The sequence below is a fragment of the Myotis davidii genome, unplaced genomic scaffold (assembly GCF_000327345.1).
Source record: "Myotis davidii unplaced genomic scaffold, ASM32734v1 scaffold196, whole genome shotgun sequence".
Lineage (NCBI taxonomy): Eukaryota > Metazoa > Chordata > Mammalia > Chiroptera > Vespertilionidae > Myotis > Myotis davidii.
In genome coordinates, this window is record NW_006288258.1 from 1,492,989 (window position 1) to 1,515,419 (window position 22,431).

General features: G+C 39.1%; 1 protein-coding gene across 1 annotated transcript in view; it reads left to right on the top strand.

The window, feature by feature from the left end:
* Nucleotides 1-3,576: 3,576 nt before the first annotated feature.
* Nucleotides 3,577-22,431, top strand: part of FRK (fyn-related Src family tyrosine kinase) — an 85,774-nt gene continuing 66,919 nt past the window's right edge. Inside the window, exon 1 of the mRNA XM_006760156.2 lies at nucleotides 3,577-4,475. Within this exon, the coding sequence (XP_006760219.1) occupies nucleotides 4,129-4,475 (347 nt within the window). The 5' untranslated portion in view covers nucleotides 3,577-4,128. The remainder of the gene's footprint in view (nucleotides 4,476-22,431) is intronic.

The following is a 22,431-nucleotide window of genomic DNA, read 5'->3' on the forward strand; positions in this document are numbered from 1 at the left end:
CTTCAAAGTCCTCAGTGGAGAGTACACTCCCAAAGCCAGAGGGGAGTAGGTTTATATGGACAGGAGTCCACACCCCTGATTAGTCCATTCTCATGCAAATAAGGGCTCCAAATCCTTACAGTTTGATTGGTCCAAAAGGCACTATCCTAATTGGTTAGAATAGAGCTGCTCTAATTGGCTGGAGCTGTACAGCTCTGATTGAATGGGAAAAGCCTGAGTCCTAGTGTTTGAAATAGGATTCCAGGAACCCCTTTATACGGGCTGGCTCTGATGGCAGAAACACAGTGCAGGCAGGCAGTTGAGGACAGAGACAGGCAGTCCGATGCCAGCTTCTCTGTGAAGTGCAGTTTGTGTGGGAGGTCCCCAGGTCCCTGTGCAAAAATGATGGCTAGGTTCTGTTTTTAGAAATTTGAGCCCAGTTAGCCACTAGGAGCCCTTCTTAGTAGGTGTCTTTTCTCTCAGGGTTTACACAAGATAAACCCTGCTCCCTTGAAGGTGGTTATGCCTCCAGGGGCCTGAAAGGAAAAAAGGATTACTCTGGCATTCCAAAGGTGTGCGAACCTAGATGCACAAGAACAATGGACAAGGCTTGCTTAAGGCACAGATAAACCTTTGACGAAAAGACTTATATGCCTGGGGCGTGACTACCCACCATAACCTATCCAGTTAGGAATTTACGATCAGAGCACTCGGTGAGGTTACTTTCTATCACCCAGCTTGTCAGTTTTGCTACAGAACTATTCATCCCTAGAAATTTCATTTTCCTGGGGAAGTCAAACAAGGGAGAAAACCAAGTGGAATTCAATAAGCAAACAAGTGGAGGTGTGCGCCAGGCTGTAGGGGTGCACGGAGGAGAGGGCCTCTGATCTGTTATGGCCGAGAAAGTACCTCTTGAGCCCAGCCTGGGAAAACCACAGGAAGTCACAGGAAGTAGGTGAAGGATGAAGCAGAGGCACAGAGGAAGGAGGGCCTCCAGCTACTTGGTGAGCCTGCATCATAGGACGAGTGCAAGAGTGAAGGGCGGTGAGGTGAGAGAAGTCGGCAGGGCCTGTGTGTCCAGCTACAGCATTTAGGTTTTCTTCCAAACATGTTGGAGGTCCCTGAAGAACTTTACATGGACGAACGACCTTAGCTTTTCTTTAAGTTTCATCAAAGCTGAAGAGTTACAATCTTAGGATCTGAAATCAGATTGAGACTAGGGTGTTACTCATGGTTCAACTACTTGGTGGTTGTGTGACCTTGGACAAGTTACTTAACTTCTCTAAGCCCCAATTTTTTCTTCTCTAAGCTTAAAAAAAAAGCTACCTTTTAAAAAGGTATTGTTGTTTTTATTTCCTAAGAACTAAATGATCTATCATTTGTAACATTCTTTTTTTTAAATTTATCTTTATTGTTGGAAGTATTTAGATGCCCCTTTTTTTCCAACCCCCTTTTATCCCCTCCACCCTGCCCCTCCCCAGGCTTAACACTACTGTCTGTGTCCATGGGTTATGAACATATATATATACAAATTCTTTGGTTAATCCCTTAGCACAGTGCCTGGCAAATAGAAAGCCCTCCAAAACTGATAGCTACTCTGATGAGTCCACATATGACCTCTGGCACTGTTATTACTGTAAAAGCAGAGAGGTGTGCAAGATGAGTCAGAGATATGTACGTGGATAAGCTGGAGGAAGGGAGACTAGTTCGGAGGTCTCTAGGGTAATCTAGGCAAGAATACTCTTCTATTTTTTTGTCCAGTATCCAGCTGTCATCCAGAAGGAATAAAAAAAAAAGTGGAATAAGTGACAAAAAAGACTGAGCAATATGTGATGAATGATTGGCTCAGAGAAACAAGGGAAAGAATAAAAGACAACCGCAAGGCATCAAGCTTGGGTGACTGCAGAATTCTGATACGATTGACACAGGGAATCCTTTCTCTTCCCATCCCTTGCCTTAGCTTTCTCAGGCCATTGCTCGTCTGACATCTTTGGATGGTTGGCTGCTTTTTCAATCTCATTCTCTCGCTCGGTGACTGTGCTGTGCAGGTCTGCTGCTTTTTTCTGTCTCCAGAACTCCTTGTCCCAACTGTACTGCAGGCATGTCTGAATTTAGAACCTTCACGTTTTTGAAGTCTCCAACTCCACTTTCAAATTGGTGTTGAATACATCTCTTTACTGACTTCCAAATATTATTTCATTTTCAGATCGTGTGGATATCTCCGGGAAAAACTTTAGCATCTCTGCCCCTGTTCAGGGGCATTAATAGAATCCTGTACTTTTACAATTAATACTGTGTTCGGAACAAAATATTTTTCGGGCTTCTCCATATTGTATAATTGCTACTTCCTGTTTTGTATATGGAATTCTACTTTAGGTCCCAGATGACAACCAACGAACAAACACACTAAAGTGACTCAGCCTTTGGCCTTGTTCTTCCTGCCAAATTGGTCCTTCTCTGACTCTCAAGACAGTGGGAGAAACCCAGGAGTGTGATGTGAGACCTTGTTCTAACCAAATGACCTGTCCACCATTAAGGCCTTATTTTAGTACAAGGTAATGGCAGGTGGGGCGGAGGCCATGGTTCTCTCGTTTTCTTTCTTTCCTTTTTGTTTTCTTCTGTTCAATTGTTTTGGTTACTAAAAACGCTTTACTGTTTGACAAAGATCAGAAATTTTGAGGTTGTACTGGAGGCCAGGTTCACCAAGTGAATTCTCTTTTATTTAAAAGAGAGAACCTTTTAAATAAATGTCTTATACAAAAACAAGCGACACATCGTACGTGAGTGTGCAGTGCTCTCTACCAGTGAAAACGGCAGTGTGCTTACCCACCCAAACTCACTGCCCAGGGATCCTTGGGATCCCGCACACGCGTGGGTGAGCCCGTTGCCCGGAACAAGGGAGGTAGAGCAAAACCCACTGCCTGTGGGGATCGCGTCCTGGTCTCGGCTTCATTAGGTCCCGAGCTCCTGCTAATGAAGTTAGTAGGAACTAGTGTAGACTCGAAAGTCAGAGTTTAACAGAAAGAGCCTCCATAGCCGCACACATATTCTACTCTTTCTCTTCACTGGTCACCTAGTTGTGTGTGTGTGTGTGTGTGTGTGTGTGTGTGCACGTGCATGCACACGCGTGTTTCAGAAATAGTGCATGAGAGATGGGAAATTCATTGTCTCTGTGGGAAAAAGCAGTTTCAGGTTCTCAGTGTTTTAGCTGCTTTCATACTTCTCCAGACTGTAAACAGAACCTGCGGCTATTAAAACATGTTCATAGTGACAAAAAGAGGGACTCACGGGCTCTTTCCCAATTGCCCTTTGTCCAGTAACAAATCCTTAAACAGTTTAGTTTGCCTTTTGATTGCCCCTGGTGGCCACACAGTACTACTCATCTTTGGGGGTGGGCGGGGCAGGGGAAATCTCTGCCCTTAGTTCTGTGCTGGGAACCTAGTGAGACAAAAAGCTTCCTGGGCTGGCCCGTGTGTCCAGGAGCAGGGGATTGTGGCAGTTGCTTCCAGAGTTTCACTCCCTGAAGGGGGCGCTGGTCTCTCTTGGGTGTGGGAGAAGGGAGAGGTCAAGAGGACTGGAATGCTCACTTAGATCACCGACCAAAAGAAACCAGGAAGTAAGGAGCAATTATTACAATCTGTTCATAGCTCAGGATGTGAAAGGCAGTAACCTGGGCTGGTCGGTTATTCATTAGCAAAAAGGAAAGAGCACGGGGGTCAGGACTGGTCAAACTACAAAGACGGACCTGAAGTAGGGAGAGAGCTCCTGGCAAAGGCAAGATGTGGAGTTAACATCTTCCTCTCCTTCACTTTTCTTGGGACAAAAGGCAAGGTGACTGTTTTCTGTTCTCAGACGCTTGTCTACGTAGAGCCCTCTTACTTTGATTCTTGTTGTGGGATTCCTAAGCAGACAAGAAGAAAGGGCATCTTGCCACTGAGCAGCTGGCCAGTTGCCACTCGGTGCTGCTGTGGGACAGCAACTACAAGCAGGCTGGCGGGTCTCTCCAGGAAGCCAGGTGTGCCTGCCGGACAGCCTGGGAACCGGTGCTGATTGCAGAGCTGCCGGCAGAGGAAGAGAAAGTGAATCTGCAGAGACAAGGGGAAGAGGGAGAGAAGCCCCTCTCTCCTCCTCTCCAAAGGGGAGGGCAGCATGGGCAACATCTGCCGGAGGCTCTGGGGGTACTTGAAGCCCTGTCTCCCCTGCATCAACCGGGAGACAGACAAACTGGTGGCGCCTGACAACATAGAGAGCCCCTGCCCCGTCGAGGCTCCCTGGCCGCAGGGCTCCTACTTTGTGGCCCTGTTTGACTACCAGGCTCGGACTGCAGAAGACCTGAGCTTCCATGCGGGTGACAAGCTCCAAGTCCTGGACGATTCCCACGAGGGCTGGTGGTTCGCCAGGCACTTGGAGAAAAGGGAGGCCCTCTCGGGCCAGCAGCTGGAGGGCTATATTCCTTCTAACTATGTGGCCAAGGACAGGAGCCTGCAGGCAGAGCCGTGAGTAGTGCACACACACACTCTCCTTCTCCATTCTCTGAGGGGGGGCAGTGAATTTTCCTACCTGTCTGCAATTCTATCTTTTCCAAAGAGCTGCCTAGAAACTATGAGGAAGTTTTGGCAGGAACCTTCTAATTGAAACACACCTCCCACTTCTAAATGAGAGCGAACTGGGCAGGTTATTGTTGTTGAAATGACTTCTAGTTCAGTGTGTATACCCACAGGCTCTGGGTGTGTCTTCGTCAACATCAAAACATGCCTTTAATACCCTACTTTTTCCTTGGCTGTAAAATAAGTCAGGCCCCACTTTAACAACAGAACTGCACTTCTTTTGCAGGTATATTGTAGATCTTCCTTCCTTAAGCCAAATTTTCAAATCTAAAGTCCCCCCGCCCCCAACCACCCTCCGCCAATCTCTCAACATTTAAAGCATTACCTCTAGTCCCAAGTTGAATCGTAATCCCTTTCATTCTGATAGACACAGACAGGTCTAACTGACATAAAGTATCATTTAGAAGATGCTGCTAGTTTTTCACCACATTTCATGACTAGGCATTTTTCTTTGAGTCCTGGATAGGAAGTTACGCTGTGTAAATTATGATATCTTTTGGTATTTCTTATGATTAAAAACCTGCCAGCTACACATATTCAGTAAGTTTTAACCAGAAAATAATGACAAGATTTCCCCAGCGGAGGAGGTAAAGATTTTATTCTGATATTTGAATAAATGTTTTGAATTATAGTGGACCCAAAGAGGAAAATTTCATGAATTATTTCACTTATCCATCCATCAGCCTGCGTATCTATTCATTCATGCAAGCGCAAGGCACAGTAGTGGCATGTGAGTAGGGGAAGGGGAAAGTTATGGTAGTGGAGGCTGAAGATGAAGTAGATAGAACATGGTCTTGACAATGGAAACTTGGGGTATGGTGGGTTAAGAAGCAAGTGGGGTCTGTCATTGGGCCTAACCTCATTTCCGCCTGGTTCCAGTGAAACCCAAGACTGGAATGTCTGTCAGGACTCATTTTATAGAATGGATCCTTAGTAGAGAAGACCTTGGGATTCACTCATTTTCTCATGTTTTTCCCTATGCGAGCTGCAGTATCCCTCACTGGCCCAGGGGAGAAAATGGTAGGGAAGACCCATGAGTGTTGTTGCTGCTTTCCAAACTCAAATACAAAAGTGTGTTTGGCAATTTTTGAAATTCTTTGCAACACTAAGAGCCTATAAATGTTGAGAAGGGTTTTTATTTTAGGCTCAATAGAGTTGAATTGAAATAGAGACTTTTGCCCTGGCTGGTGTGGCTCAGTTGGTTGGAGCATCATCTTGTGAACCAAGAGGTGGCGGGCTGAATTCCAGATCAGGGCACATACCAGGTTTCAGTTCAATTCCCAGTTGGGCACATGCAGGAGGCAACCAATCTATGTTTCTCTCTCTTCCTTCCTCTCTGAAATCAATTTGAAAAAAAAAATAGACACTTTTGAAGAGTAGAATTTATCAGTTCTCAAATGAGAAAATTACCCATGTGAATATTTATATGATAATCTATATGGGGATATTATTTATTGAGTGCTTACTTACGTGCATTTAGATTTCATTACTATGATTTCTGTGGTATTATGTATGTTTTATCCTTATTGTAAGATAGGCCATTAGAATAAACACTATAATATTAATACTAGCGCCTTGAACCCACAATCTACTACATTTAAATCTGTTCAATTCATTTAACTGATTAGAGCCTCTGTTTCCTCATCTGTAAGGTCTCTGGAGTCGCCCAGACCTCTGGATTACCTGATGTTTCATGTGTAGTGGTTCAGCTACACTCATACTTGACATACTTCAAGAAAGTCTGTGGAAGACAAGCAATTAAACAATGACAGTGTTCCAAGGTTCAAGCACAGTGTCTTTACTTATTTAGATTCTCCGTAATAACCTGAACAAAAACCAACTCAAACATGGCTATTTTTTGATTCTTAGAGACTACCTATAGCCAAGAATACTTTTTCCCTCTGCACATAACTCCTGATCCTTCCTCTTGGAATTAGTTCTCAGCAGTGTTCCCACGTGTCATTACTGTCCCAGGTCTTCATGGCGGGCTTCCCTTCGAATCTTTACATCCAGTGGAATAAAAACTTGATGCTGCTGCTGTGACTCCTGGCCAGAAAGGGCCACTTGTTTCCTGCTGGGGTCCAGCCCCGGGGTTCCAGGAGTTCCCAAAGGTGTGGACGGAGTCAGCGAAGAATGTTTTACACGGAGACAGCGTTCAGAACTCTCTAGCTCTCTTTAGTCTCCGTGGATCTTCCTGGGCCTGGCTGAGGCCACAGAGAAAGATCCCAAGGCAAACTGAGCCTTTATTTTATAGTCAGAGGTAAACAGGTAGTGGTTACCAAAGTTACACTGTTCTTGTGAGTTTCACTTGTTTTTGTTCTTGTTGCACTTTTCTCAGCCCATTAGCTTCCCAGGTAAGATCTAGGGAGCATCAAAGGTCAAGCATAATTATGCTTAAGAGGACTGTGCCCTCTAAGCTGGGACTTGTGACTTTGCCAACAGGTTAGTCCGAGGTTTAATCCTATATCGGCTCCCCACAGTTTCCTTCCAAGTGCACACTGTGGCCTTCACCTGTGAGCCCAGGTTCTTAATGAGGGTTCTTGCCACCAAATGGCTAAACTGCCTCATGACTGTTAGTGCAGGTAGCTGTAGGCTCTAGAATACCACTTCACTTCAAGCAGAAGTGATTTTATCTTAGCAGTCTTCTGAGTGAGGATGCCCAAGTGGCCCACACAGCAACTGAATACCTGGAAATTATACAAAAACGACTTCCTTTAATATCTTTCTTCACTGAGTTTTTCAAACATTTTCTTCATTCGCTCTTATGAATACTGTTTTTGATTCAATGAATTTATTTAAATGTTTGCTTTGTCTCTAGAGATATATCCTGGTGTTACTTTTTGATGAATAAAAGTCAAGCATCTCATCAATCTGATATTGTCAAAGTAGACACAATGTTCTATATAATAAAGCAGGACTAATTTTTGTTAAGCAACTATTATGTCCTGTTCACTAGGTCTTGATGCTCCTAAGGGGGGAAAAACACACATACACCACAAGATTTGCCTCTATTAAGTCTGTCTGGTTAACTCAGAAAATTCCCTTTGGATTTTCTAACAGCTAGTATCACAGAGAGAATCTATATGCTAAATAAAGTCAGAGCAATCTTTGAGTTTTTCTGGTGGATCTCAACTAGGTTCAAACATTAGTCGTATAGAGTTCTAATTGAAATATAATGCTGGCTGCCCTTTATGAATCTGGCTTTGTCATGACTTAGCTGTGTGACTTTGAGCAAATTATTTGACCCTCTGCCTCAGTTTCTTATCTGTAAAATAAGAATAAAAAGAACACCTTTTTTTCATAGGATTGTTATGTGTCATAAATGAGATTATTTGCACAGAAAGTGTGCACTGTAGAGAAACTGACACCTAGTGAGGCCTTAACAATGTTATTTATGATTTAGTTAGGCAGCTTCTCCTGCATTTGTCTACATGGACCGCATGCCTCCACTCTAGCCTCAGCTCACATGCTGAGCATCTTTCAGTGTTTCTTCCACCCTTCCCCTCACCTGTGATCTTGGGTGGCTATTCTCAGGCCTTCAAACCTCTCCCTCCTCTTCTTTTTCTGACCAGCTCTCCTGTATCCTTTAGGTCTCACCTTGTTTGTTCCTCACTCCCTGCAGCCTTTCCTGACATTCTAGACTACATTAGGTGCTCCTGCTTAGAGCCTTTAACCTCCTTTGTCATTATTACTTATTTATTCTCTGCATGACTACAAGCTGAGGATGTGATAGGTGGGAAGGGCAGCCATTCATTGCCTTGGACCCCAGAGTTTAGTGTGGTGCCTATGTATAATCAGCACTCATCAATGATGGTTGGGTAAGTAACTAAATGAGTGATTGCTTATCTACAAATCTCAGGTATTTTAAAGAACAGCTGACAGAGCCATCTCTTTCCTTCAACTGTTCCTCCCTGAGTTGCTTTTTTGCCTACCAAGAAAATCAACTGAGTTTCCTCATTAAAGGCATATGCTTTTTGCATTCTTTTCTCAGTGAATTGTTCATGCCTTAACTTTTGGTTAGACTCATAGTCATAATAGTATAATTTCCAGGCTCCCAGAAATTAGTGGCTCTAATCCACCCCTGGAGAAAATACTTAGGGGTCACAGACACAAGGGAATATTCTTTGTAATGTAGAATGAACATGGGGCCAGGAATAGATTGTGAATCTCATTGAAGTGGTATCTGAACATATTATACATATTAAACTATACTGTGGTTATATTTAGAGTAAAGGAATTACTGGTGTAAGATTTTAAATGGATAGAAAACCCAAACCCAATTTACAAATTTAATGTTATTGGTCAGACTTGTAAGTTCAGTTTTTGTGCTCAACATGCATAATTTCAAATTATTATGCATATAAGATAATTTTCAGTGTGCATATGTTGAAAGTTTGACTTATGTTACTGAATACTGCATGAATAGATTTTTCACTCGTACAGTCTAAAACATTACCAAACAAAATAATTTTATGCTCTTTTTTTACTAGTTTTCTTACTAATTAGCTGCTGATTTTTTTTGGTAGCATCTTCTGACTCCCATTTTTAATGGGCATTCTTAGCCCTGGAAGGATTGGGCCAGTTTTTCTGGGGAAGGTAGTTATGCAGATTAATAGCAACTTGAATGACCTGCTTACAGCTATTTTCCTGAAGCCTGCAAATTTAGTATTAGTTTATGTAGGTATTTCTCTGAAGATTAATGTAACAGAAGAATTTTGCTAAAACGCATAGATGCAAATGTAGAACACGTGATCTATATTTCCCACCTTCTTGCTTATTTGGCTTATTTCAAATGCTATAATAAACTATCCCTTGTGTAAGATCTTTTTGTCATGATGCCATTTTTTCTGCAAACTTTTTCAGTTAGATTTTCTCATATTTAAAATGGAATTAACTTAGTTTTAGAATCTTTAATATTTTTATTTCTTATTTTTATTCATGTGGCATATTTTATACTGCATTTAAATTCAAACTAGGTTTCTGAGTTAGATATTTTAAAAATCAATACTGTTCCTTTTCTAAGGGTAAAAGGAGAATGCAATTCAAGAGGTACTATTATTACCCTGCTGGTGTGGTTCAGTGGTTGAGCATGGAGCCATGAACCAGAAGGTCATGGTTCTATTCCCGGTCAGGTCACATGTCCGGATTGGAGGCTTGATCCCCAGTAGGGGGTATGCAGGAGGCAGTCAATCAATGATACCATTTCATTATTGATATTTCTAATCTCTCCTTCTCCCTTTCTCTGAAATCAATAAAAACATATTTAAAAAGAAAGTACTATTATTAAGAATGTTTGCAATTTAAGAAATGTTATTAGTAAGAACTTTTGAACTTTATATTAGCTATCTAATTTGAAAGGCATTTAGAACCTTATATCAAAATAAATATTTCCATTAGCTCAAATGTTGCCTATCACATTATTGCCGTGTGCTGGATGATTCAGAAGAATCCCATATGGCTCCCACGAAAGGCCAATATTGTTGATAAACTTAAAGTTACTCTAATGCTATTCTGATTCTACTGTTACTTTTTGCCATTTTTGAATGTTAACACTTAAGACATACCAAGATTCACATTACAGGAGGAACATAATCCTATAAGCCTGTGATGCTTGCAAAGTCACTGCCAGGAAGTGATCTTTGGAGGATGCCTATGTCATTTTTGTGAAGTAAGACTCAGACCACTGTCTCCAAAATCTTTTTGCATTTCCAGTCATTGAAGAAGATAGAGTCTATGAGATTCCTGTATTCATTCAATACACTTTTTGCATATATTTACTTTATTAAAGGCACTGATTTTTGTATGGTGGGAGATACCAAAATGAAAAAGATAGTGTGTCTTCTCTAGAGAATTTTACAACCTCTGGAGGTAAGACTGATACCAAAACATGTATGTCACTGTCCTTCAGCCACAGACCACCAGGACCCACTGTAGTGGTTTATTATTCATTGCAGGGAGCATGCACCATGGACAACAGCGGAGCATCTCAGTAAGAGTGTGTTAGAAAGGATGCATTATAGCATTTGGGGGTATGATTTTGGGGAGGGTTTAAAGAGGCAAGGCTTTGCTGTAGACTGGTTGCCGTCAGGAAGTGGCAATTAATATAAGATTGGATATCTTAGTTTGAGATTAAAGCTATAATTGGTAAAGCAACAGCAGTTATTTGTATTAACCAAGGTAAGTGAATGTTTAGGCACTTTTGTGGTTGGATAATGTCCATGTTTTTATGGGTGCTCGGACTTGATTAAGAATGATCTGATCTTGTCTTTTGATCTGTCATGGTCACAAAGGGTCCTGTGTGATGTTGCTGTTTTGTGAGATTGTTTATGTTCAACAGGGAACAGCAAGGCCTAGCCATAAGTGCCAGGCCAAATCCTGAATGTTAGGGGCACTTTTCTCTTTTTCTGGCTAGCAGACGTCAGATGCTGATGAGTGCTGTAAGGGTAGCACAAAGTGTCTGTCATGATGCATGTAGTTAAGAAATTGGTTAATGGATGAATGAAAAAACAAATACGTGGATAAATGTGTGCAAAAATAGGAGAGATCAGTTCTGGTTTAGGGAAATCACACCCTTTTTTAGGGTTCAGCTCACATGACCCTCTTCCAAGAAGCTTTTTGTAAACTTCATAATTCATTCTCATGGTTTTGTGTTTCTTGTGAGTAGAGCCGTTAGTTAATAATGACTGATGTTTATTGAGGGCTTACCATTGGACTACTCACCACACAAATAACTCCACTTGTATTACCTTATGCTAGTATATTACAGCCTTATGAAGAAGATACCTTTGTTACCTCCATTTATAGATGAGGAGACTCCAGCTAGGGTAGTAATCGGCTCAAGGCTACACAGCTAATAAATCATGGGACTGAGAGCTTGTTTTCAGCCTGCCTCTAGAGCTTGTACTTTTATCATATAATGGCTGCTTGTAAGATTTCTATCTTTCACATGAGACTGTGGCGTTTCCTGTATCATGTTGGAAAACTAAGACAGTGTTTCTGCTCCAGAGAATTTACAATCTCAGGAGGTAAGACCACCAGTTTCCTCCTAAAATTGTCAATTCCCTGTAGTGAAAACACTGTTTTATTCAGTTTTACTCGGTGCTTTTTAATTGGACAATTCAGTACGAACTGTTGAATATGGAGGGTGGGAAGTAAAAGTATGTTCAGGGATTGGTAAATTGCATTGTTAGTTGAAGTATTCATGGAGAGAGCAATAAAAAATAAATCTGGAAAAAGAGGTGGGGACGAGTATTTGGCAAAGACCATGTGTACCAGGTTGAAAAGTCTAGATTTTGTCTGATAGGAATTACATGGAAAGCAGATCTTTGAAAAGACTGTGATGATGTGGGAATGAATTGGAGAAGTGAGAAGCCAGGCAGGAGTACGGAAGTTCCAAAGGTGCTCGGCATGAGGTTATAAGGGTTTAATTTTGGCCTGTTAAAAAAAGCAAGAAAAAAGGAGTAGGGATTGGAACAATCTCATGAATGAAAAGCAGAAAGACTTAGGGAAATGAAAATAATTAACTTTTTAAAGTACCTTTGATTTGCTAAGCATACAGAAATATATACATGAGCTAAATTAATTTTTATAATAGCCCGGTGAGGTAAGTTTTCTTATTATTATCTTAAGGGTGAATAATTGAAACTCAAATGTAAATAAATCCAAGAGTATTTTTATCTGTTAAATAGATGCAGGAAAAGAAAAAGAGAGAGGATTTAAAAAATATGTGACTTGAGACATGGTGAAATATTAAAAAGAATATACATTTCATAAAGTAACTTTTATTGGGGCTTATGGTTGAATAGAAAGACAGTACATTCATTTTTCAGCATGTTGAATTACTAGTACTTCATCTCAAAGAAAATGTCCAGGAGAAATTTAGAAATATAAAAAGTGGGGCAAAGAGACAAATCTATTTTATAAAGGTGGATTTTGGAAGGCATTTACACAGAGGTGTTTATAGATGTTACAGGAATATAAGAACCACAGAGTATTATAGACGTCAGAGGACTATAAGAATTATGAAGTGAGAAATAAAAAACAGAAGGGACCAAAGATCAACTCTTTAGAAATGCCCATAGTTTAGTTAAGTGGTTTGTGTAGATTGTTCATACCTCCTTGCATCCATACTCTTTGGTACTCTACTCTCACACAAACTGTCAGGTTGGCCAAGTGATTTACTTTGGCTAATAGAACAATATTAAATGTGACAAAAACAGAGATTGAAAATCGCTTGCATGTTGGGGCTACCTGTCTAATTGCTCTTAAACTTACACAACTACCATGAAAAAATCCAAGCAGATCTCCTGGAGGATAAGTGGCCATGGAAGGAGAGGCCCTGTTTGTCTCAGCTGACTCACCAGCTGACCAGAATCATGGTAGAGCCCAGCTAAGATTAGCAGAGCTCATCCCAATTTGCTCACCTTTAGATTCATGAATTAACAAAGTAGTTGTTATGAAGCAAAACCTAATCAATGCAGGGAAGACAAAGAGACACTGAAGAAACAATGAAGAAGAATTCATAAAAGTAGAAAAAAACGAAAATCTTTTTCAAAAGAAGAAGATAGAATGCTGAGAAAGAGGTTTTAGGTCAAATGCCAGAGAAAGGTCAGAGGATGAGGAAGAGGGAAAGACCATTAGATTTACTGGAAGATTGCTAGTGACACTAAAAAGCAGTGTCATAAAGTAATTACGGAGGATGGCATGCAGTGGAGAGATGGAGTTGTAATGGGGGAACTTTATATTCTGTTCTGGGGCTGCACTGGGAGTTTCAGGCTAGGTTGAGCCACAGAAAGAGTATTGTATGGTAGGGCGCTACAGATAGAACATGGGTCCATCCCTGAATGAGTGTGAGGTCCAAAGGAGTAGGTTTGTTTGGTTGGGTTTAAAGAAGGTTTTGTCCTCTCTAGGACATAGAATTGGGTAGCTTCCAATCTCCTCTGGTGGGTTTGGATATTTGGTACTTGGAGGTTGGGGCAGAGTGAGAATAGGTTGAGGGTTCATCTTTAGCACAGGGTGGCCTCCCCAAAATTGTTGGAAAAATTAATGTTTTTTGCTTGGGTGCTATTCTCCCAAGTTTGGGGATCATTCATGTGGAAAGATCAAGTTAAGTTCCAGGTTTTAAAGTAGAAGCAGCAAATATATGTACCTTTTAAAGAAATTTGTCTGCGAAGGAGAGAAACTTACTTAGAAATATGGAATCACTTTGAAAGGTGCTAAAAATACTCAATACTTAATTATATACATGGCATTTACATTTTTAATACTTCTTTTCCATGGTATAGTAGTCGTACTGTTCTCAAAACAAAAAGAATGCCCGCAGGTCCACTTATTCCATTAATGTTTTTTACATAAAAAGCAATACATGGTCCTCTTTGGATTTCCCTGGAAGATAGATGGAGAGTGGGGTAGGTAAGCCCAAATTGCCTTCTATTGTGTACTATGGTTATAGGATATTTCTTTGTTTAGTTTCAGGCTATTACAATACAGTGAATACAGTGCTGCTGTTTCAGATAAAAATAATACAAAATGGACTCAATATCTTGTATCTGTGTATGCAATTGTTGATAAGAAAACAGGCAGATGCAGTTGTTGATGCTGAATCAGCTGGAACTCTCTGCTATCTCTAATCTAAAGCCTAAATTAAGGAAGCATATAAATATAGAAAGTCATGCTATTTACTTAGTAGGTTCTGGTAAAATGGTAGAAAGCAAAATAGTTACATGATCATTAGTGGAGATAAAAATCCCAACAGATGATTTTACACTTACAATAATTTTTGTGTGTAATGAACCTCCTGATAGCTTTTAAAGCATAATTACCCATTTTCTAAAAATTTTAATATTGCACAATATTCTAGTTTGTCAATGGCTTATTTTAACTTTATTTTTTAAATAAATGTTTGATAAATACAAAAATATCTGCAACTTTAAGATAAGTTTTAAAGCAGGATGATCAAGGAATCTATATATATAAAATATGCAAAGTGTCCCCTTGGGAGTTCGACCAAGAGACTGGAGTTCAATTGCTCACTATGACATGTACTGACCACCAGGAGGTGGTGCAGAATGAAGGAAGGTCCTGGCCGACAGCCAGCAACTGGGGAAGAAAGGCCCTGGCTAGCAGCCAGAAGGCCATGATCAGCCCTGATTGCCGGCCAGACCTAGGGACCCTACCTGTGCATGAATTTCATGCACTGGACCTCTAGTATCCATATAACCAGCTAGCCCATGACTTAAAGCGTTATCAATAATGGGCTTATAAGTTTCTCCCATGCCCCATTCCCAGTTTAAAACCTTTTACCTAGAAAATGTTGGTAGAAACTCAATTTCTAATAGCAAAAAACTGGAATCAATGCAAATAAGAGAGGGAATAAATTGTGTTTTATTTATTTATGAAATATTATACAATGGTGAAAATGATTGAGATGCATGCTACAGCATTGATAAATTTGGAAGCATAATATTGAGTGAAAAGAAAATTTTAAGAGATTGCATATTGACTCTATTTTATAACATCTACAAATAAGAAAAGCCAAATAATACATTGTTTGAGCACGCATGTTAGTAAAGTGTGAAATAAAGTATGGGAATTATAAACAGAACTATTTGATTTACTCATTTGAGTGTTATAGATTCTATACTTCTGTAGACTATTTAAAGATATGATTAGAAGTCACTTATGTCATGAAAAATAAAGGCTAGCGAATCTGTCGGCCAAAAGGTCAAATATAGATATTGTGATTGAACATATGTAGTTCATGACTCCACCTTCCTCACATAAGTATGTTTACTGAATTTTCCTTTAATATTATCCTCTTAACATAAGTAAGAGAGACATAAAAAGATACATCTTTTGCAATATCTTGTTGTCATTACCCACTATGACTTTTGCATTACCCTTCCCCTACATACCAATGACAAGAATCAACCTGTAGACCATGGACTTCTAGTGGTTCCAGAGATAGGCCTGAGACAGTTCATGAACCCTCCAAAATTGTACATAATATCTGTGTGATGTATATTTGTGTGTTTCTTTAGCATAAGGGATTATAATATTCTAAAAGAATCATATAAAAAATGTGTAAGAACTCAGGTTATAAAATTAGCATAGGCAAAGTTTGTTTGTTTCCCTTGAAAAATGAATTTACTTCCTTATAGTAGTTAACAAGAATTTATTGCATAACCCTTTTTTTGTTTGTTTGTTTTTTCATTCTTAGTTACCAGGAAGCTCAGAGTCCACAATAACCATGTATGACCTTATCTGGCTTATTTTCTTCCTTGTTTTTTTTTTTTAAATTCTCCTTTTTTATTCTTGTTCTATAGAACATATATTAATTTAAAAATGTTTTTACTGACTTAAAGAAGGGAGAAAGATATAAAAATACTGATAAGAGAGAAACATCGATTAGTCACCTCCCATATGCCCTCCCACCAGGTATTGAGCCCACAACCCGGTCATGTTCCCTGACAAGGAATTGAGCTGGTGACCTCTTGGTGCATGGGTTGATGCTCAACCACTGAGCCACATCAGCCAGGCAAACATATATTAAGTTTTATGGAGGTCTGTTATTATAACCTACTTTAATATATACATAATAATTATCAGCTCATATATATTTTATGCTTTAGAAATTTAAATTATAAAGAAAAATGTTTATATTTAATTTATGTACTAACTAAAAATCACTTTTGAAAATTATCTTTCTGAGCTTGGTTGAGAGACTTAATTGTAAGCCAAACATGAAAAGTTGAATACAATTAATGACTATTGGCCAAACACCTACCTAGCTACTGCCCCCTTACCTTGCCCCCAGTTTGCTTTCCTGTCTCTAACAGTGGTTGGAACTCTTTCAAAAAAAATTTCCCTTGTCTCTTACCTTGTTCATTTTATTTCTTTTCAGTTTCAACCAGGCATACGTTTTTATCTGCTGGAGAATTCAACACAACCTCCTCCCTTTTTTCCTTGTTTCTGGGATTGTAGTCAGTGTGTGTTTGTGTATCTGTGTAAGGTTCATTCTAGTTATCTCTTGATCTGCAGAGTGAAGCAGTGAAGTGCCCTTAGTAGGGGCTCAACCGTGTGTGAGACTCATGTGCATTAGAGGGGAAACATACAAGGAGACTGAGAAAAAAATAGACACAAAAGGATGGAGGAGACACAATGGTGGAAAATGAACCAACAGAAGATCCCGTAAGAAAAAAAAAAGCGAATGTTTAAGGAAAACAAAGTGAGAGTGTGTGAGAAAGTAGAGAAATTAAGAAAAGGGATTGATTAGTTGACAGATAATAGTATGGCCTGGTTTCTAGTTCCCGGAAGAGTAGATAAGGATACTACGCTAAGAATGGACATTGATCAGAAAAATGTGGACATGTAGGGAAGTGCATGATTCTAGGCCTCGATGATTGCAACTTAAAAAAATATCCCTGGAGCTTTTGCATTTGTGTTACATAAGGATTTATACCATGGAGGCTAGAGCCAGATGCAACTTTTCAATTCAAGCTTTACTGTTGGGTTCATACTGAAGAGAATAAAGTGGTAATTTAGTCATTTTCTTCCATTTTTTTTACCTTCTTTCTACCATCCAAATGATATATTACACTTATTATCACTCACAATGTAAAAGGAAAACAACCCTCCAAATATTCATACCTATTGTACGGAGTGAAACAAGGTAAGTAACTTCAGGGACCTAAAAATGAATTGACCTCCTACATTGTGGGCAAATTGGCTAAAAGCAACGTAATAGTGATATAAGAAGTCTTTTACATTTGCTACTGGAAATTGAATATATAGGCAAAAGTGGTCTGTAGGGGATTAGAGGAAGTTAATAGCCTTGCTTGTGACTTAGCATGTGTCACAAAAAAAGTAATGACATATCTGGGTGTGTCTGACATTCTCCATTAGGGAAAACCTGAGGATTTGTTATTCCCTGATTTAATAATCAAAGAAATACCATGTTAATAATAATAAAAACAAAGTTTATTCTGTTAGCATGTTCACATGTAGAATATGAAATTGCTTTCTGAGGAATTAAAAGAATAAATAACTGAACATAGTGTTAGGGTCGCCAAAGGAGGTACACACCGGGTCAAAAGCGGTAAAGAATTATGAATTTATTAGGTCATCTGGAAACCAGATGGGCTGAGTCCCCAAATGGAGCCAGCCCCCAGGGCTGGGAAGTCAGAGATTTTAAAGGACTCCAGGAGGGCTTGTTTGGCTGGCACTGTCTGGGCCATTCCGGATCCTCGGCAAGTCCGAGAAGAAAGTTACTGGTCGGTTGCAAAATGATCTAAAGGTCAGTTTCCAAGGGGAGAGAGTATCGATTTGATTATTTGATCAGACCTAACACATATATCAAGGCAGATTTACATAAGCTTCTGTATAGTTATGTTGTTGACTATTCCTTATCTGTACATTTACATTGGCAGTTAAGTATGATATTTATCCTGCAAACCTATATCATTTATTTAATGGGAAAATACTATATTGTTTTTCTTTTTCAAAGGAGTATTTTCAGTTTATGTGACTTTGAAAGTCACTTAACAGGAGCCAGTCTTCAAATGCAAAGGAAGAACATCTCTCCTAGGAATCTTTGTTCAACACTTCTGGGAAGATAACATACTTCAAACAACATTTTTAACCTTCTAATTGCATTGTTGCAACTGACAGAGATCATTGAACACCCTGAGTGATTTAGTTTTGGACACGGAGTATTACGAGAAAAATAAACCTAGCTTGTTTTTTAAACCTATGTTTTTGTCCATTTGACCTATTTAGCAACTTTTGGTTGCTATAATTTTGTGCCATCGTAGAAGAAATAGGAATATAAGTAATGAATGGTTTAGTTTGAGCCAGCAGAAGTAAGTCAGTATATTTGCTGAGGGCAATCCAAAGTAACTGGCAAAGTTCACTGCATTCCTGGGCTTACTTTATCTACTGGATCTCTGCCTGCTGAAAGAGAGGAGCAAATTATCCCAGTGGAAAGAGGCTTTGTCCAAGCAAAGAAGGAAACTTTGTCATTTCTCTTTAGATTGCTGATCTGTTTTCAGAAACAAGGTATTTGGTGAGACAAACTTAGCTAAAAAAGAGCTGACAGGTGGCTGGCCTGTTCCCTTTCTGTCCAGATACTTTCCTTAGAATGGAAAACCGAAATGAAAGCCTGTTTAATGGGACTTAGAGGTAATGGTCATTGAGAAAGAGAACCAGACGAAGGGAAAGGAATAGATGGAACGAGGACAAGATGGAGGAAGAAAAATGACAGGAATGAGAGAGGAGAAGGCAGTCCTTCCGTTTCTCCTACAAAGGACAGTCACAGCTGTCAGTCACTGTGAATGTTCTTCTCTACTGTAAACAGAAACCATAGACACAGACATTCACCTGCTCACTCTTTATTCCTGAGTAGTTGTTGCAACACAAAAACTCTGTACCTGTTAGCTTAGCCACCGATATTGGGGGGAAAATAGTACAGTGGAGAACTAGGACAGCATTTCGTAATAACACTATTAGGAGATCAATGAGCTGGAAAGTTTGATTTTAAGTACTACTACATGTATTATATGACAGTTTGCTTCATCTTTTTTTTGACTCAGGCATATATTAGCAGTTTATAACTTTGAAAGATACTTTTCAATCAATGTTATTAAGTAGAAGGTTTCTGAAAATATGTTTTTGATGGATGGGTAGGAGTGAGTAGTGGTTGTGGTCATGTTGGAAAAGAATTAGCACGTTTAAAATGTTCAGCTGGAATTAAGTATATGGAGAATGATTTCTTATAAAAATTCTTGACCTCTTTTAAGTTCACATTATGATTTAAATTCTACTTACAAATAATTAAATTATTTTTCAGAACAATTTTTCAGCAATACATCAGAAAACAAATAAAATATACATTTTTTTGGTAAAATTTTTTTTTATTGATTTCAAAGAGGAAGGGAGAGGGAGAGAGAGGTAGAAACACCAATGATGAGAGAGAATTACTAATCAGCTGCCTCCTGCACACCCCCATACGGGATCAAGCCCACAACCTGGGTATGTGCCCTGAACAGGAATTGAACCATGACCTCCTGGTTTATAGGTCGATGCTCAACCACTGAGCAACACAGGCCGGGCTAAAATAGACATTCTTAAAAACAACCCTACTCTTCCCCCAGCACATTAATCTCTTTTCCTGTACAGCAAACCTTTGAAAACATTCCCTATACTCAGGGTTCTGTCTTTTTCTCCTCTCTTTTTGTTATTATTTTTTCACTATGGAAAATCTCTAACCTTTACAAAAGCATAGAAAACAGTACCCTCGTGTACTGTCATTCAGCTTTAACAATTAATTACTAGCACTCAGTAATCTCATTTCATCCTCATTCTCCTTCTTCGTATCCCTACCCTCACTCTACCACTGGGTTATTTGGAAATAAATCCTAGAAATCATATAATTTGATCTGTACATTCTTCTGTAAGTGTCTTTAAAAGACATGAAGTATCTACAAATGATTATAATGATCACTCCTAAAAAATAAAATAACCTTGATAATATCAAATATCCAGTCAGTGTGAAACTTCCCATAGTCTTATAAACCTTTTTTAATGCTTTGTTTGTTGGAATCTAACTTTTTTGTGTGGATTTACTTTGTGGTTTGTTTGTGAATGCAAATAAGATCCATATATTACAATGGTTGATTTATTATCTCTTGATCGTTTTCAACATGGATCTCCCTTTTATACTTATTTCCTTTGCCTGTAGAGTTTTCCACAATCTGGATTTGCTGACTGATTTTCTCTTGAACCCGCTGCTATTAGACTGTTTAATCTTAGCATTCCAGGAAGCAGCTCTTATCAAAGGTCACCAAGGAAACTCCACATTACAAAATCCATTGGTCAGTTCTTAGTCCTCATTTTAGTGATCTTATCAACACTATTTAACACACTAGATAAGTCCACCATCCTTAATATACTTCCTTGAATAGATCTCCAGGACAGTCATTCACCTGTTTTCCTCTTACAGCACTGACCGGGATATTTTTTGCTCTTCCCTTCTCTTCTCCTTGATCATTAAATACCAGAGTGTCTAGTCCTCAACCTGGCTCATCTTTTCTATCTGCTCTCACTTTCTTGGTCATCTCATCAACTTGAGATATGTATGTTCATATATATTTACTTATCTATTTGATATTACTGTATCCAAATGGAAGTTTCCAAATTCCAGATATTTCTAATACTTCTAAAATTGAGTTCCTACCCCTGGCTGGTGTGGCTCAGTTGGTTGGATGTCTTCCCCTGCAATGAAAGGTTGCCAGTTTGGTTCCTTCCTGGTCAGGGCACATGAATAAGTTGCAGGCTAGATCCTTGGTAGGAATGTGAAGGAAGCAGCAGTCAATGCTTCTCTCTCACATCCATATTTTTCTTTCTTTCCCTCTCTCTAAAAATCCTGCAAAGTCTTCCCCCAAGTTCTGTGTGAATGCCTTCAGCTGCTCACTCCAAATATCTTGGAATCACCCTGCCTCTCATTTTTCTTTCATACCTTACTTTTAGTCGATCATTTTGCCTCCATCTTCAACATATGTGCACAATTCAACCAACTCTCACCAGCCCCTTCCACCATCTGGTCTTACCCATCTTGATCTTTCAATCTGGCTTAGTGTGATAGTTTCCTAACCAGTCTCTCTGATTCGACTGGTTGTTGCCATAAATATAGTCTATGCTCAACCCAGCAGGCAGAGTGACTTTTGAAATACCAAAACATTAAATTTATATCTCTGCTCAAAATTCTCCATCAGCTTCCTCTCTCACTCAGAGTTAACTCCCAAGTCTCCTCACCAGGATCCCTGCTCTCCACCATTACCTCTCTGACTTTATTCTTCATTTTTCTCTCTTTGGTTTCTTCTACTTATGCCACAAAACTTTTTTTGGGGGGAGGAGTGTAGGTGTAGCTAAAAATTATTTTGTAAAATTTTGTGTAGAACCTGGAATTTGAATTATTTGTCAATAAATGTGTAAGAAATAGGGAGGAAATAACTTGCTCTTATAGAACTAAAAAGCTGAAGAACTTTGAGATATAATACCTTGTTCTGCCCTGAACCATTGATCTATAAGGTGTGGCCAAATACCCCTAAATTTTTTATTTTGATATTAAAGAGGAAATGTTTTTCTTGGCTCATGTATACATATGTGCGTTATTTTATCCTAAGAATATTGGAGAACATAGCCACTTTCAGGTTTATTGATAGTGTGGAAAAGACTATTACTTTCACTTAGACTTTGGAATTGAAGAGTAGCCTTTTAATTAGCTTGTGCTGAAGTTTCATCTGTGTTGCCATTTCAAACTGATTCTCATTCTTAAGTGGCAACCTATGTTCCATTGTACAGTTTTGAGAACACAATCTTCCGTGTTCAAGAATGCGGAGTGCAAGAAGGGAAAATCTGGGAGTTGAACAAAATAGTCTCTTGCACTTCTACGAAAGCCAAGAAAAGGATGTGTTATTAATAAACAGGTATCTATATTTCAGTCCTAGGCACTTCAAAACCCTTTTAAAACAGTTTTTCTTAATGAATTCAATGCAATATGTGTACATATAAAAATAAAACTAAATACACAAAAACAATTTGAGTCAATTCTATGTTATCATCATATAAAATTATTCTCTGTATCTCAAATATATCTCTCCCTCCCTTAAGACATTAAACACAGACATGAAATATAAGTGAATATGTGTTTGCTGTAATGTTACCTGACATTTTAGTTGTAAAGAAGAGGACTTCTAATATTAACCAACATTAATTAAAAATGTAAAGTGCTTTAAACATGAAGTAGAATAACAATGTGGAGTAGAACAGGCACATTCATTAATACATC